Below are 16,526 nucleotides of genomic sequence, written 5' to 3'. Positions count from 1 at the left end.
GTGCTTATTCTAGGTAACATTACTGGGTTATCCTTTATATCACTCATTGACCTAGTGAGGGTTCAGCGAAGACTCAGAAAATGGTTCATTTCCTCTTGAGCAACTCTTGGACGTTGCTCATCTTTATAGTTGATATTTCTGTTTGTTTTATTCATCTGATGTTCTTTGAAGATAGTTTGTTAGGGGTTATTTGTTATGTACTATAATTACAGTGCTCTATATTTTAGTCTTAAGTAAAACCAAGAAGTTAGCTGTGCTCCTGTGACTGTTTCCAGTCACATAACCATGTAAGCAGCTGTGGTGTAGCTCCAATTATGTCATTCAGGAGCTTTCTGATCCTGGGCAGATAAATGAACTTCTATTGACATTGGTTTCTTCATTCATTAAATAAGGATGATAATAGAATGGGAGTTGATGATTTCTTCAAAACATTTCCTAGTAAATTCAGTGACTGGTTTTATAGGCTTTTAATGGGTTTCTTGATGGAAGCCTCAAAAAAGAAGAAGCCAAAATGCAACCCACCAAAGGCGAATATGTGGGGCTAAGACAAATGTGGCTCAGAATTGGAGCTTCAGATGTTGTTTAACCCACTTGAAATATCCCTTCCTTCTTTCCTTCCTTCCTTCCTGTGCGTGGGCTTTCTCTAGTTGGGGCCAGCGGGGGCTACTCTTTGTTGTGGTGCACGGTCTTCTCATTGTGGTGGCTTCTCTTGTTGTGGAGCACAGGCTCTAGGCGTGCGGCCTTCAGTAGTTGTGGTACGCGAGCTCAGTAGTTGTGGTGCACGGGCTTCAGTAGTTGTGGCACGCTGGCTCAGTAGTTGTGGTGCACGGGCTTAGTTACCCTGCGGCATGTGGGATCTTCCCGGACCAGGGCTTGAGCCCGTGTCCCCTGCATTGGCAGGCAGGTTCTTTTTTTTTTTTTTTTGCGGTACGCGGGCCTCTCATGAACCTTTTTAGGAATTAAAACCTCTGAACCTTCACCTCAGGAAATTGCACATTTTCACACGTATGCAAACTTCATGTACTGTTTCAGATGAGTAGATGCTTCATAGACCTCTTGAGGCCTGTTTATGGGTTTCCTACATGGAAAATCGGTAGAATTGGTCTGGAGTAGTGGTTCTCAATCTGGGGTGATTTTGTCCTGCAGGGACATTTGGCAATGTCTGGAGAAATTTTTGGTTGTCACACTAGGGGTGGTGGCGGCATCATGTGTGTGCTTACTGGCGTCTAATGGGCAGAGGTCAGGGATGCTGCTAAACATCTTGCATAGGAATACCCCTATTCCCACAACAAAGAATTCTGAGCAAAAACGTCAATAATGGTGAGGTTGAGAAACCCTGATCAGAGGAAGAGATGAATTGGATCTCTTTCAAAAATGTAACTCTCCTTTGGGTTTCTTTGTTGATGGTTGGGTAGTAGATAGTTCAAGGTTGTAGTCTCTGGGCCTCACTTTGTATTGAATATTCTCCCCTCAGGTGTTTGCATAGTTTATTCTCTTACTCTTTTTTTTTTTTTTTTTTTGCGGTATGTGGGCCTCTCACTGCTGTGGCCCCTCCCGTCGCGGAGCACAGGCTCTGGACGCGCAGGCTCAGCGGCCATGGCTCACGGGCCCAGCTGCTCCGCGGCACGTGGGATCCTCCCAGACCGGGGCACGAACCCGTGTCCCCTGCACCGGCAGGCGGACTCCCAACCACTGCGCCACCAGGGAAATGCTATTCTCTCTTTTCCAGGTTTCTGCTCAAATTGTCACCTCCCACTTACCCTTTATCTCTTAACAATTCACATTGCCTAACACATATACATACTTAGTTGTTGTCTGTCTCCCTCCAACTTTAAGTAAGTTTCATGAGTGCAAGAATCTTGTTTTTCTTTACTTTTGTATCACCAGTGGCTAGAACAGTGCTGGGTTATGATAACATGCTCAGATGTTTGTTGCTGAAAGAGCGAATGGCATGAGCCTGTGTTGTGGCAAGTTTGTGTTTATTTTGGTAAAGCCCTATGTTTCAGAGATCAGATGTGCAGATGGTAGAGTTGACCACCTCTTGTGAAAATTAAGGCTTTTACCTAAGTCCTTACCTGGATGGTAGCATAAGCTAAGAGTGTATCTGATGGCTAAGCCAGGATTAAAAAAATAAATTTGTTTTTTAGCCTCTCTAGAATATGAGTCAAGTACCTGAAGTTGTATTCTGTATTGCTCTCCAGACTTGTTTGACCATGGCAGTTACCTAAGATGCTCCTTAAAAGTGTAGAATCTGAAGTTCCTCCTCAAACCTACTGACTCAAAATTTCTAGAGGATAGATCAGGACATCTTTATTAGAAACAAGTAAACAATGGAATATTACAAGATACAATGGAATATTACTCGGCCATAAAAAAGAACAAAACAGTGCCATCAGCAGCAACATGAATGGACCTAGAGATTACCCTACTAAGTGAAGTAAGTCAGACAGAGAAACGCAAATATCATGTTATCACTTGTATGTGGAATCTGTAGAAATGATACAAATGAACTTATTTACAAAACAGAAACAGACTCATAGACATAGAAAACAAATTTATGGTTACAAAAGGAGAAAGCATGGGGGAGGGGGGATAAATTAGGAGTTTGGGGTTAACAGATACACACTACTATATATAAAATAGATAAACAACAAGGACCTTCTGTATAGCACAGGGAACTCTATTCAGTATGTTGTAATAATCTATAATGGAAAAGAGTCTGAAAAAGAATGTGTGTGTGTGTGTGTGTGTGTGTGTGTATGTATGGATATATACCTGAATCATTTGCTGAATCATTAGTACACCTAAAACTAATACAACATTGTAAATCAAGTATACTTCAATTAAAAAAAAACACCAAATAAACAGGAAAAGGATAGTCTTCAACAGATGATACTGGAGCAACTGGATTGCCACATGTAAAAGAATGAATGTGGACCCCATCTCAAACAACATGTAAAAATTAGCTCAAAGTGGATCAATGACCTAAGCAGCTAAAAACATAAATGCTTAGAAGCAAATACAGGGGTAAAATTTCATGACTTTGGAGGTGTGATAATAGATTTTTAGAAATGGTAACAGCAGCATGAGCAGTAAAAGAAAAAATGGATAAATTTGACTACATAAAAATTAAAAAGTTTTATGCCTCAAAGGACATCATCAAGAAAGTGAAAGACAGCGTACAGAATGGGAGAAAAATTTGCAGGTGATATCTGATTAGGACTTAATATCCAGAATATTTAAAGAACTCTTGCAGCTCAACAATAAAAGAACCAACAACCTAATTAAAAAACAGGAAAAGGACTTGAACAGACATTTCTCTAGAATCTATGGATTGTAAAGTATCTATAAGATCCTAAGTATATACCAAAAAGAATTGAAACCAGGTCTTGAAGAGATATTTGTACACCCTGTTCATAGCAATGTTATTCACAATAGCTGCAAGTGGAAACAACCCAAGTGTCCATCAACAGATGAATGAATAAACAAAATGTGGTATATACATACAGTGGAATAGATTCAATCAAAAAAGATAATGAAGTTCTGATACATGATAAGACATGGATGGATCTTGAAAACATTATGCTGAATGAAATAAGCCTGACACAAAAGGAGAAATACTGTGTGATTCCACTTATATGAGATACTTAAAATTGGCAAATTCATGGAGACGGAAAGGAAATTAGAGGTTACCAGGGGCTGGGGAGAGGAGAAAATGGGGGGTTATTGCTTAATGGTTAATGAGTTTCTGTTTGGGGTGATGAAAAATTTTTAGAAATGGATAGTGGTGATGGTTGTACAACATTGTGAATGTTATAAAAATGGCTAAAATGGAAAACTTTGTGTTATATATATTTTACCACAATAAAAAACTAATAATGTATTAAAACTGTTGAATTTAAACAAAAATTACTTCAACCAGAAAGTGTGGAAAGTGAATTGTATGGTATGTGAATTATATCTCAGTAAAGCTGTTTTAGGAAAACAAAAAACAAATAAACACAAAACAAAACAAGCATCCTTGTTTGGACAGCACTGCCACAGAACAGAGTTGGGTTGATTTTAGCCAGGAAGAATATAAGGTAGCTGTTGGCAGTTACATATCATAATCATAGAAAAATCTTTGTAATTCTCCCATGGAATGAGAAGCAGCTGCCCAGTTAGGATGGTGCAGTTGGAAAATATCCTAAATAGGCAAAGAAATTTGGAAATCTGGAATTATAAGACATAATTCAGTTAATCACTGAAAAAAGTATTAATGAGACTAGATTAAAACGCTTGTGCATACCTTCAAAATTAATATCTTCAGGAATATCTTCAAATGCTTATGTACTATGATGGTTTTGGTATGTCTTACCATTAAGAGAAATTTACTGAGCAATTTATCAAGTTGAACTTTTTGGTAGACTTTACATCCAGACTTATCTTCCAATTTCTCCCACCCCTGCCCAATTTATTCATTATGTTTTATCTACAAAATACGTAACTTTTTTTTTTTAACTTTCTCATGGTAAGAACAGTTAACATGAAATTTACCTTCTTAAAATTTTAAGTTTACAGTACAGGAAGTACATAACTTCTGAAGCAAATTTGTTAATTATTATTCTGGATGTCCTATTACTTTTAATTAAATAGAATTAATAATTATACTTTATTCTGTATACACAATGGTATGGTCCATAGGTATCAGTATGGATGGTACATTTATGCCCATTTCATTGTAGTCAAAAAGAGATACAAGTGTAGCATTATGCAAGATATATTGGGTTTTGGATTGAAAGCATAGGTCTCTCTGAGTTGGCACTGTTTAATTTACTTACACTGAGCACCTTATTACTGAACACAGTGACTCTTTGTAAACAGTTTTTCAATCAGAGTTCTCTAGGTGAGGGAAGGTTTAGGGACAGTAACAGGGATGCCATGGAGATAAATGACCATACCTGTCTTGGTCTGAGAAAGGGTCAGGATGCTCTCTATTCAGGGGTAAAGCTTGCCTACTGTTATCTTAACCATTTTCTCCCACTAAACTGTACTTCTCTCCTGTTTTCTATCATATCCTTCCCTTGAATGTTTTGTTCTCTTCCTGTATTATGTCTATGAGCCTCTCATATATTCCATCAGTCTTCTTTTTTTTTTTTTAATTTATTTATTTTGTTTTTGGCTGTGTTGGGCCTTTGTTGCTGTGTGCGGGCTTTTCTCTGGTTGAGGCGAGAGGGGGCTACTCCTCGTTTCTGTGAGCGGGCTTCTCATTGTGGTGGCCTCTCGTTGCGGAGCACGGGCTGCAGGTGCGCGGGCTCTAGGGTGCAGTCTCAGCAGCTGTGGCACACGGGCCCAGTCGCTCCACGGCATGTGGGATCCTCCTGGACCAGGGCTTGAACCCATGTCCCCTGCATTGGCAGGCGGGCTCTTAACCACTGTGCCACCAGGGAAGCCCTAGCAGTCTTCTTATGTTCTAAATGGTATGTCTCTGTCTTTGGAAATTCTAAAATACAAATCTGGTTGCTCTCTGTGTTCTTTAGAGAACAAAGAAAAACAGACAATAACTGCCTTATGTGATAGATAAAGACCAAACTCCTTATCAGGGATATAGAAGAACCTGAAATTAACTGGTCTCAATTTCTTTTATAATTCTCTTCACCTGTATGTGCACGTAGGTCCATACACACATGCACATTCCAGTTAAATCACTCTGTTAACATCACTGTTGCAGTACATGTTTCTGTAACATAAATTAGCTCTGTGATAAGTAGAGGAATGATTTAAGTATAATGTGGAAGTATCATTGGTCATAAATGTCTTTTTTTCTAGCACATTAGTGTTTTGAAGCATTCAAGGGCAATCTTTCTTCCAAAGATAATATTTTAACATTGTATGCAGATAAGAGCTGAAAATCCTTAGTGCACATCAAAACCACAGTGAGATCAGATCACACTTGTTAGAATGGCTATCATCAAAAAGACAAGAAATAATTCTTGGTGAGGATGTGGAGAAAAGGAACCCTTTGTACTCTGTTGATGGGAATGTATATTGGTGCAGCCACTTTGGAGGACAGTATAGAGGTTCCTCAAAAAATTGAAGCTAGAACTGCTCTGTGATTCAGCAACTCCACTTCTAGATATTTATCCCAAGAAAATGAAAACACTAACTTGAAAAGATACATGCACTCCCATGTTCCTTGCAGCATTATTAACAATAGCCAAGATGTGGAAACAGTCTGAATGTCCACTGATGGATGAATGATAAAATAAAATGTGAGACACACACACACAGAGAAATATCATTCAGCCATAAAAAAGAAGGAAGTCCTCACATTGCAACAATATGGATGGATAAGTCAGAGAAAGACGAATACTGTATGAATGCGCTTACATGTGGAATCTGAAAACAAACCAAAACCTCGAACTCATAGATTCAAGAAACAGATTGATAGTTTCCAGAGGCAGGGGATGGGGAGTTGGACGAAGTGGATTAAGGAGATCAAAAGGTACAAACTTCCAGTTAAAAAATAAATTAAGTCATGGGAAGCAATGCACAGTATGGTGACTGTAGTTTATATCATATTGTATATTTGAAAGTTTCTAAGCAAGTAGATCTTAAAAGTTTTCTTCACAAGAAAAAATTTATAACTGTGGTGATGGATGTTTACTAGGTTTATTGTGGTGATCATTTTGCAGTTTATACATATATTGAATCATTATATCACACACCTGAAACTAATATAATGTTATATGTCAATTATATCTCAGTGAAAATTTAAAAAAAAGAAATCTTAAAATGTGGGATGATGTTATGTTTGAAGTTATGTTAGATCTAGATGTTTGATAAAAAGATTGTTTAAATTTTTTGTGCTGTGAAGGAAAATGTTCTGTAAGTGATCCATAGGTGGAGTGCAAAAAGAAAAAAGCTGAAAATCCAGATGAAAAATTGCCTCTGTTTGTTATAAGCAGAAGATTTAACAGTATCAAGAATCCCTAATCTTTCTGTTACGCTGTCTGCTACAGCTGCAAATGTAGGTGAAATATCTGTGAGGCTATTTTCCCCACTTTTAACAAAACGTTGAAGGCTGTCACTGGATTGCATTTTTAATTTTGCTAAATTTTTTCCTGTTAGAAGTAAGTACCTTCAAGAGCCTACATTTGAAGGGGAAAGCCTGAGCTCCAAGATTTAAGGCTGAGGAGTTTGATTATGATGCTGGGAACAATTGCCAGTGGATACTGACCATGCTAGTATTTTACTAGGATTGTTGTTGTTTTGCTAATGTTCTGTTATAACCGTTATTTTTAAGTGTTGATTTTGCAGAATGTGAGGTTTTTCTAGGAACACACTTATATTGTAACAGATACCTGTGGTTGTCTTTTTCTCAGACCTAGCATGTCTTTGTGCTTTTGCTCGTGGCTCAGTGTTCCTCTGCCCTGAATCCTCACTTAGACACCTTATTGTCTTCCACAGCTTAGATTAAATTCCAGCTCTCTGTGATGTGCCGCTGACAACTTTCTCTACTGTCTTTGATAGAATGAATTGTTCCCTCATTTGTGTTTCCTTTAAAACATTGATTTTATATGTACAAGTCAGTGATTTTTAGTCATTGCCCTCCAAACATCATTCATGTCCATTTGTAGTCACTCATTTCTCACCCCTAGCCAACGACTAATTTTCTGTTTCTGCAGATTTGCCCTTTATGGATGTTTCATGTGAATGTAATCATATATGTATAGTCTTCTGTGTCTGGCTTCTTTTACTTGAATAATGTTTTTGAGGTTCGTCTTCGTTGTCTTCTATATCAGTAATTTGTTTCCTTTTACACCTGATTAGTATTCCATTGTATGGATATATCACATTTTGTTTATCCATTTACCAGTTAATAAATATTTGGATTGTTTATACTTTTTGGTTATTAGGGTGCTTGTTGCTAAACTTAGTAAAAATCCCCATGGAACTTTTTCAAATGCAGGGGTTTGGGCCTGAATACTAGGGGATTCAGTGTGCTCCAGAGATTGGAAATTATTAGGTTAAGGGAATAGGCGTTGGGAATCAGATACAGATTATTTCCAGTTTAGTTGCTGGTTAACTTTAGCATAGTTGATTTCTCTGATCCTCAGTTTCCTCATTTATAAAATGGGCATAATATATAATTCATCTTATTATTAAGAATATTTGGGGAAGAAAATTTGTTGAGTGCTTTTTGCCCATCGTGTAATGCATTAGGTATACAGCAGTGAACAAAATAGGATATTTGTTCTCTTACAGTTTGTAGTTTAGAAGGGGAAACAGACATTAGAGGATAAATATTTACAGTTATGATTAAATTCTTTGAAGGAAAAGTACAGGGGTGGTGTGAGATCATGTAGTAGAGATTTAATTTAGCTTGGGCGGATTTGGGAAAGTGTCCCTGAGGAACTGACATATGAGACTTGGAAAATTAGTGTTAGTCAGGCATGAGGGGAAAGAGTGACAGAGAGGAGGAGGAAAAGAATAGCACACACTTAGAAGGATTTTGGTTTGAAGCCTTTAAGGAATAGAGGTATGACTCGAGTGTAGTGAGAAAGTGGTCAGATTAGTGTATGTTGAACTTATTTTTAGGTCAGTGGGAACCTATTTAAGAGTTTTAGGTAAGGCAGTGATATGAAGAGTTTAGCATATTAAGATCATTCTGGCTGCTGTATGAAGAATGAATTGGAGGTGGCTTCGATTAGGTTGTGGTGAAGTAATGGACAAGTGAAGGTGAATTCCATTTATATTTTCAGGTAGCATTTACAGAACTTGATAATTGCTCTTAAGGGTTGAAAGAGAATTTTCAAGGGTCACTGCCAGTTTTCTGTGGGTAACAAATTGGATACACTAAGACACCATACACAGAGAGAAGATCGAAGAAGTGTTTTTTGGAGGGGGAAGAAATTGGGAGATGATTTGTTGTTTGGTTTTGAGTTTTTTTTAGTTCAAGATGCCTTAAAGAATACCTAAGTGGAAATGTTAAGTTGGCAGTTGTATATGTGGACTGGAGTTCAGAAGAGAGCTCTTGGTGGGGTAAAGTCTTTGGAGTAGCTTTAAGAAAGCTTAGGGCTTAAGCCTTGGAAGAAAAACAAAAAGACCAAAAAGTGAATAGAGGGGACAGAATTGAGGTCTGATGAATTGCTAATATGTAGAGGTTGGATACAGGAGAAAGAAATAAAGGAGACAGTGGCCAGTAAGGTAGGAGAAAAATCAGGAAAAGGTAAAGTGTAGTAGAAATCAAAGGAAAAGAGTGTTTCAGGAAGGAGGCTGCTGTCAACTGTGTGTCATACTGCTCAGATCAATAAAATTAGGATTAGAAAAGTGTTCGTTTGATTTGGCAACATGGAGGGTAGTGATGACTTTTAGTTGGTTATTACTGCATAACAAATCACCCCAAAACTTAGTGGCTTAAAACAACCATCATTTATTAAGCTCCCAGTTTTGCAGGGTGGCAGCTTGAGTTTGGCTTAAGCTGGGTAGTCCTACTGATCTGGGTTAGCCTTAGCTGATTCACCTGGGCTTGCTCATACATCTACAGGTAAGTGTCTGTGGTCACCTGATGGTTTGTCTGGGGCTGGGTTCGTTCATCATGATCATGGCTGGGATAACTGGGGACTGTCTCTATAGCTCTCACTTTCTAGTGGGATAACTTCTGTGCTTGTGCACTTGTTAGGAGCAGAGTTCCAAGTACAGTTAAGTCAATAAACTCCAAACCACAAGCACTTTTTAAGGTTGCCAGTGTCCCAGTGACCAAAGCAAGTCATAAGACCATCTCAGATTCAAGGGCTGGAAAAACACTCTTCTTGATGGGAGGAGCCACAAAGTCACATTGCAAGGGTGTAGATACAGGGAAGAGAAAAATCTTTTGTCGTTTTTGAAGTCGGTCACACTGATTATGGCAAAAGCATTATTGCTGGTGATGGTGGATCCTGGAAACAAGATTGGATTTGTATGAAAAGCTAATGGGAACTGAAGAAGTGCAGATTACTTTTTGAGAAGCTTGGCTATGAAGGTAATTTGAGAGAGAAGACAGTAGCTGGAATGGTACTTGTAGCCTAAGCAGGCATGTTGCACTTTCTCTCCCTGCCTGCCTGAATGCCTTCTGTCCACTCAAGAACAGAGTACTTATACTGAATACTGAGGGAAGGAGGATGCTGATGCTGAGGAAAGAGGAGATAACTAATGAAGTGAAAGTCTTTGAGAGACCTGTAGAGGATGGGATTCTGTGCACTTGAGAAGGGATTAGTTTTTGATGTGAGGAGGCTTACCAACTCTTTGGTAACATAAAGGAAGAAGGGAATAGGTACAAATGTAGATAGGCAAGTAGATTTAGTAGTGGGAGACTGGGGAAGTTTCTGTTTGACAGAGCTTCTGTTTTCTCAATGAAGTAGAGGCAGGCTGCTGATAGTGGGGGGTTGTACAAGAATGTGTGCTTGGGGTTTGATGTGAATAGAGAAAGTACATAATTTTATCCTGTCAATGAATGGGACATTGAGCTGACTAGTAACTGCAAAATACCAATCATTCAGTAAATGAGAGATATTATCATTATTTATATAAAAATACTACTTTAAAGGGATTTGACACAACACTTTGTGTTATTAGTTAGAAACTGGAGCTAGTTGAGGAGTTCTAGGGCCTGAGGCTCTTTTTCTGTCTGAACCAGTTAGTTTAATACTACTCCTGTCTGTAACATTGATGGTCCTTAAAAAGAATGTAGGCAAGAGAGTAACCATATGTTTAACCTTTTATAAATAAACATTACTAAAAATATGAACAAAATGGGCCTGCTTTCTAAAAGGACTTCCTAAAGCATTAAAAATTACTTTGTATTACCAGAACATATAGTAATAACTATTAAATATACTTAATTTGAATTAGTAAAGATAATTCAAGCTGAATGAGTTTCCATTTATATGGAAAAATGGTGAGTTTCCATTTATATGGAAAAAAGCTTTTTATAATAGTTGGAAAATATGTAAATGTAGTCTTAAGGTTATATATTTAGGGGAGAATAACGTAATTTATTTTGTCTCTTTTTTCTTAGAACACACTCTCATTAGTTTTTTAGTTGTCTCTGGCCAAGAATAAACCCAACTTCTTATGCTATGTAATGACTATGTACTGGAAGCATTGTATTTATGGAGGGCACCATCTGCTGGTTATAAGAGGTACCGGTTCTGGGAAGCCTGCCTTTTGCAATTGTAAGACTCTTCGCAAAATCTTGTTTTCCTTCTAATTACACCTTCCTTCTAATTCCACCTTAAACCTGCAGTAAAGTCCCAGGAGGAAAAACAGCTTTTCATAAACGTGGCCAAGTAGAGATTCTAGTAGTGGCTTGATTTGATTTCTGTGTCTCTGAACATGTCACATATTGGATTTTTAAGAAAAATCATCATGAAAATGGCAGATACCTTCTTTATTCCCAGATCAATTAAAAAATGACTATTGCTATTGCTGTTACCCTTGCTCTTTAATCCAGTGAATGCTTTGTTCTTTTTTTCCTTTCACTGAAAGGATCTTAAATATTTTTACTGCAGTCTTTATTAGTTTCATCTTGTGAACATTTATTTACATCTGGTAGTATCAGAGGGAAGAATGATGATTTCATTGTTTTTTTTTCCTTTCTAGGATTGTTAGTATTATTTTTAAAATTACTGATGTTTCTTTTAATTAATGATCCTTTTCTTTGAACTTATTCAGTGGTTGTGTAAACTGTTTAGTATTAGAATATTTTGTGTTTTACTTTCATTCCAGACCCCAAAATATAAATATTTATAACAACATGCATATAATGATATTTGAAATTAATATATACATATATACTATATACATTTATATGCTATGTATAAATGGATTCTGACACAGGTCAGTTTTATATAAATAATTTTTTAAGTTATCATTTTCTCATTTTCAGTGTATCTGCTCTACCATAATGTATATTATTGAAATTCCACAAAGATGAATGTCAAAAAATTTCTTTGACACTATTTTACCTCAGAGGAGCAACTATATATTAATGTATCTTTTCCCTTTGACTTCAGATAACAATTGAAGATCCTGTTTCTTTCCTGTAACCTTCCTTTCTTCTTCTGCATTGCTCCCCTTCATCTCTCTCTTTCTTCTTTCCCTTACCTTGTAATTTGGTGTTCATTCCTGTTATTCTCCAGAAAGTTCTTAAAGACATCAACTTACCAAGTCCAAGGGAGTATTTGCTGAGGTTATTTTGTACCAGTGATGTGTATTTCTGAAGTAACTAACCCTATATACCACCTCTTAATCTTCATTTTCTTCTAATTTAAAAAAAACTATTTTTCTATCTTTCTTGACCCTCTTTTCTTTCCTGATTCCCTTCTTCCCCATCAATATAGATATTTCTCAAAGTTCAAAGTTCAGTCTTGGTATCTCAGCTCACCCTACACATTTTTTTTTACTGATATTGTAAGCCCACAAAACATGAGCTACACATGGTGCTAAAATATTTTCTGTCGTTGACTTTTCTCTAGAACTTCAGCGCTACATCTCCAGTTGCCTTGTATTCCAAACTTAATTTTTCCAAAGGCTTGATTTGATCTCTCTCTGGTTTTCCCTATCTATGCTATAATGAGGACATATATTGTATGTGTTTTGCTTATTACCATTGTATTCCTAGTGCCTAGAGTGCTATATCACACCAAGTAAAATCTCGGTAAATATTTAAGTAATTGACTTTCCAGGAACAAAGGCTTTGAATCTTGTAATCATCTTCTACTTCTCTCAAATAATCATTTATGGTCTTTGCATCAGTTTTCTTATTTTCCAGTCATTGCCTGCAGTCCGCACCTTATTAGTTCTTACCTGGAACTTTGTAGCAATTTCCTAACTGGTTTTATTAGTGTATTTGATTTCTCCTCTGTCTAGTCTGTATTTCCTGTTGGATTCACCATCTCTTAAAATAGTTCTAGTCATTGATTCAGCAAGTATTTCCTGAGCACCTACTTTGTTCTAGGCTCTGTAAGGATGCCTAAAATGATATATACTCTCTTTGTCTTAAGGAGCTTACAGTCTAGTAGGAGAAACAGACATAGAAATAAGTTTACTAAATATGATGTGATAAATGCTAATTATGATATGTTCAGAGTTTGCCTAGCTGTAGGGAAAGGAGCCTAGCTCTGCCTGGAGAGGTCACGGGAAGTTTAAACATAGACTTGAGAATTTAATGTACATGGAGTTTGCTTGGTAGAGAGAGGCCAGTTAAGTATATCTTACTCTAAGGAAACAGCCTGTGAATATTCACAGATGTATTTCAAACCTCTGCTTACAATACTATTGCTTATAAAACTGAAGTAGAAACTGAGTAACCTGCTTCTCTGTTGGCTCTGTCTTTTCCTTCTTAGCTCTCTTTACTTCCTTCCACTTTTTCCTTCTGTCATGGTTTTAGACCAGTAACAAATTCTGAACTTTCTTCTCTAAAATTTATTCAAATTGTTTTCTCTGTCCTTTTGTTCTGTATATTATTAATATTTCATCCCCATCTACGTATGGAAATGGGTTTTCTTTCAGTCTTTTTTTTCCAAGCTCGTTTTTTGTTATTTCTGTTGATAACTTCAGAATTCGTTGTGATTTAATTATTTAGGGGGAAAGTCTATTTCCTTTGTAGATACTGAGATCTATCTTACCTCATTTTGCCCTCTAGTCACTGCTAAGAAGTCATGCAAGTAATAGGCACTTGATAAAATTTTGACTATATGGATCAGTGTATTCTACGAAGGCAGCATGTCTACATTATTTAGCTGCGGTCTGTGGTCACAATCGTATATCTGTTGTTATGGAAGATGAACAACTTTTGCTTCTGTTGAGGTAAGGCAGAGAGACTTCCTTCTATTCCAGGTTCTGTGGAAAACTGGGAATCCTGTCATGTTTATATTTACCTTCCTGTGGAATGATTTGTTGCATTTGCTGAATATTTTCTTTGGTTGAAGGAACACAGACAGCTGTGGGCTTGATTCTTGCTTTTCCTAATCTGAGGTCATGAAGTTGTTCTCCTACATTATATTCTAAAAGCTTTTACATTTGCTTCAACATTTAGGTCATTAATCGACCTGGAATTCGTTTTGTATATGGTGTGAGATAATGGGTACAATGTCATTTTTTTTCCCATAGAGATATGAAAGTGTCTCAGAACTTAAAAAATTTTAAACAACTTTATTGAGGAGTAATTTACATACCATAAAATTTACTGAGATGTGCAACCATCACCATAATCGAATTTTAGAACATTTTTATCAGTCCAGTAATATCTCTCATGCCAATTTATAATTAATCTGTCACTGGATTCTTTTTAAGCTTTCATCTTGAGCTCTCTGCAGTATCCAGTACTTTTGGCCACTTCCTTTCTTGAAACTTGGTGTGCTCCTTCCTTTCTGACAGGGCTTCCTTCTGGGTCCTCCGCCCACCTCTTTTTTTTTTTTTTTTTTCTTTTTTTTTGCGGTACGCGGGCCTCTCACTGTTGTGGCCTTTCCCGTTGCGGAGCACAGGCTCTGGATGCGCAGGCTCAGCAGCCATGGCTCACAGGCCCAGCCGCTCCGCAGCATGTGGGATCTTCCCGGACCGGGGCACGAACCCGTGTCCCCTGCATCAGCAGGCAGACTCTCAACCACTGCGCCACCAGGGAAGCCCCAGCCTCTTTGATCATTCTCAGATTGTTTTGCAAGCTCTTTTTCCTCTTCCCATTTCAAAGATGGGTCTTCTCTCATCTCTTCCTTGGCCTATCACTCTTGTCACTTTATAAAAACATTCCTGAATGCTGTCATGTGCCCCTGGTTTTATCTATCAGCAAGGATTTCCAAGTCTGTCTCTAGCTCAGACATTTCTCTGGAGATCTAATTGCCCACTGGCCATTTCTTTCTTTCTTTTCTTTTCTTTTTTTCTTCTTCCTCCTCTCCCCGCTCCTCCTTTCTTCATTTTTTCCCCTCCCCTCTTTCTTCAGCTTTATTGAAGTAAAATTGATACACAGAAAAACCTGCACATAGTTAATGTATGCAACTTGAACATACACATAATTTGGACATGCAGCCATATGCATAATATGTATACGCCTATGGTACTGTTACCACAGTCAAGGTAATAAACACAGCCATCACTTCTAAAAGTTTCCTTGTGTCCTTTGCCTTTTTTGGGGGGTGGGGAAGGGGTAAGAAGACTTAACATGAGATCTACCCTCTTAACAAATTTTTAAGTGCATAATACTGTCTTGTTAACTATAGGTGCTGTGTTGTACAGCACATCTCTAGATCTGAATCATCTTGCATAACTGTAACTTTATATCTGTTGAATAACAACTCCCCATTTCCCCCTCTTCGCATCCCCTGGCAACCACTGTTCTATTTTCTGCTTGTATAAGTTTGCCTATTTTAGATACTTCATGTAAATGGAATCATGCAGTATTTGTCCTGTGTCTGACTTAATTCACTCAGCATGTCTTCCAGGTCCATCCATGTTGTTGCAAATAGTAGGATTTTCTTTGTTTTTAAAGGCTGAATAATATTCTATTGTATGTATACACCACTTTTTCTTTATTCATTCATCTGTTGAACATTTAGGTTGTTTCCATATTTTGGCTATTGTGAATAATGCTGCAGTGAACATCGGTGTGTAGTTATCTCTTAGAGATCCTGATTTCTATTCTTTTGGATATATAACCAGGATTAGGATTGGTGGATCATATAATAGTTCTATTTTTAATTTTTCAAGGAACCTCCATACTGTTTTTCCATGGTGGTTGCATCATTTTACATTCCCACCATCAATGTACAAAGGGTTCCCATTTCTCCACATCCTTGCCAAAACTTTTTTATCTTTTGTTCGTGATTTTTTTTGGCTATCCTAACAGGTGTGAAGTGATACCTCATTGTGGTTTTGATTTGCATTTCTCAGTGGTGAAAAATGGAAAAATTTTCCTCTTAGATCAGGAACAGGACAAGGATATCCACTCTTGCCACTTCAATTCACTATAGTACTAGCAGCCCTAGCCAGAGCAAGTAGGCAAGAAAAAGAAATAGAGTCATCCCTCGGTATCCGTCAGGGATTGGTTCCAGGATCCCCCTTGGATGCTAAAATCCAAGGATGCTTAATTCCCTTGTATAAAATGGTGTAGTATTTGCATAAAACCAGATTTTCCCGTATGTTTTAAATCATCCCTAGATTACTTATAATACCTAATACAGCATAAATTCAACATAAATAGTTGCCTGTATGTGGCAAATTCAAATTTTGCCATTTGGAACTTTCTGGAATGTTTTTGGGAATATTTTAAATCTGCGGTTGGTTGACTGTGAGGATGTGGAACTCGTGTATGAAGGGCTAACTGTAAAGGGCATGCATGTTGGAAAGGAGGAAGTAAAATTTGATCTGTTTGCAGATGACATGATCTTATATGTAGAAAATTCTAAAGACCCTATTACAACTCTTAGAACTAATAAACAAATTCAGTAAAGTTGCAGAATACAAAATGAACAAATCAGTTATATTTCTATGTACTAACAATGAATTATATG

The 16,526-nt window shown here is 37.3% G+C and overlaps 1 protein-coding gene across 9 annotated transcripts in view; it reads left to right on the top strand.

Moving 5' to 3' along the window:
• The window catches only part of PDS5B (PDS5 cohesin associated factor B), a 197,791-nt gene that overhangs the window by 51,525 nt on the left and 129,740 nt on the right, over nucleotides 1-16,526 (top strand). For 3 of the 9 annotated variants that reach the window (XM_029209800.1, XM_029209807.1, XM_029209798.1), the window contains exon 1: nucleotides 13,752-13,830. The exons of 4 other annotated variants lie outside the window; for them this stretch is intronic. In XM_029209800.1, coding sequence (XP_029065633.1) covers nucleotides 13,799-13,830 — 32 coding nt within the window. In that variant the 5' untranslated portion in view covers nucleotides 13,752-13,798. Of the gene's footprint in view, nucleotides 1-13,751; nucleotides 13,831-16,526 lie in introns of those variants that run through there. 2 more of the 9 variants (XM_029209799.1, XM_029209801.1) reach the window with 1 other exon arrangement.

This window comes from Monodon monoceros, unplaced genomic scaffold, assembly GCF_005190385.1.
Source record: "Monodon monoceros isolate NGI ecotype Baffin Bay Population unplaced genomic scaffold, NGI_Narwhal_1 Super_Scaffold_8, whole genome shotgun sequence".
In the NCBI taxonomy this organism is placed as follows: domain Eukaryota; kingdom Metazoa; phylum Chordata; class Mammalia; order Artiodactyla; family Monodontidae; genus Monodon; species Monodon monoceros.
Note: the sequence above shows the minus strand (reverse complement) of the source record. Positions and strands in the feature narration are given on the sequence as shown.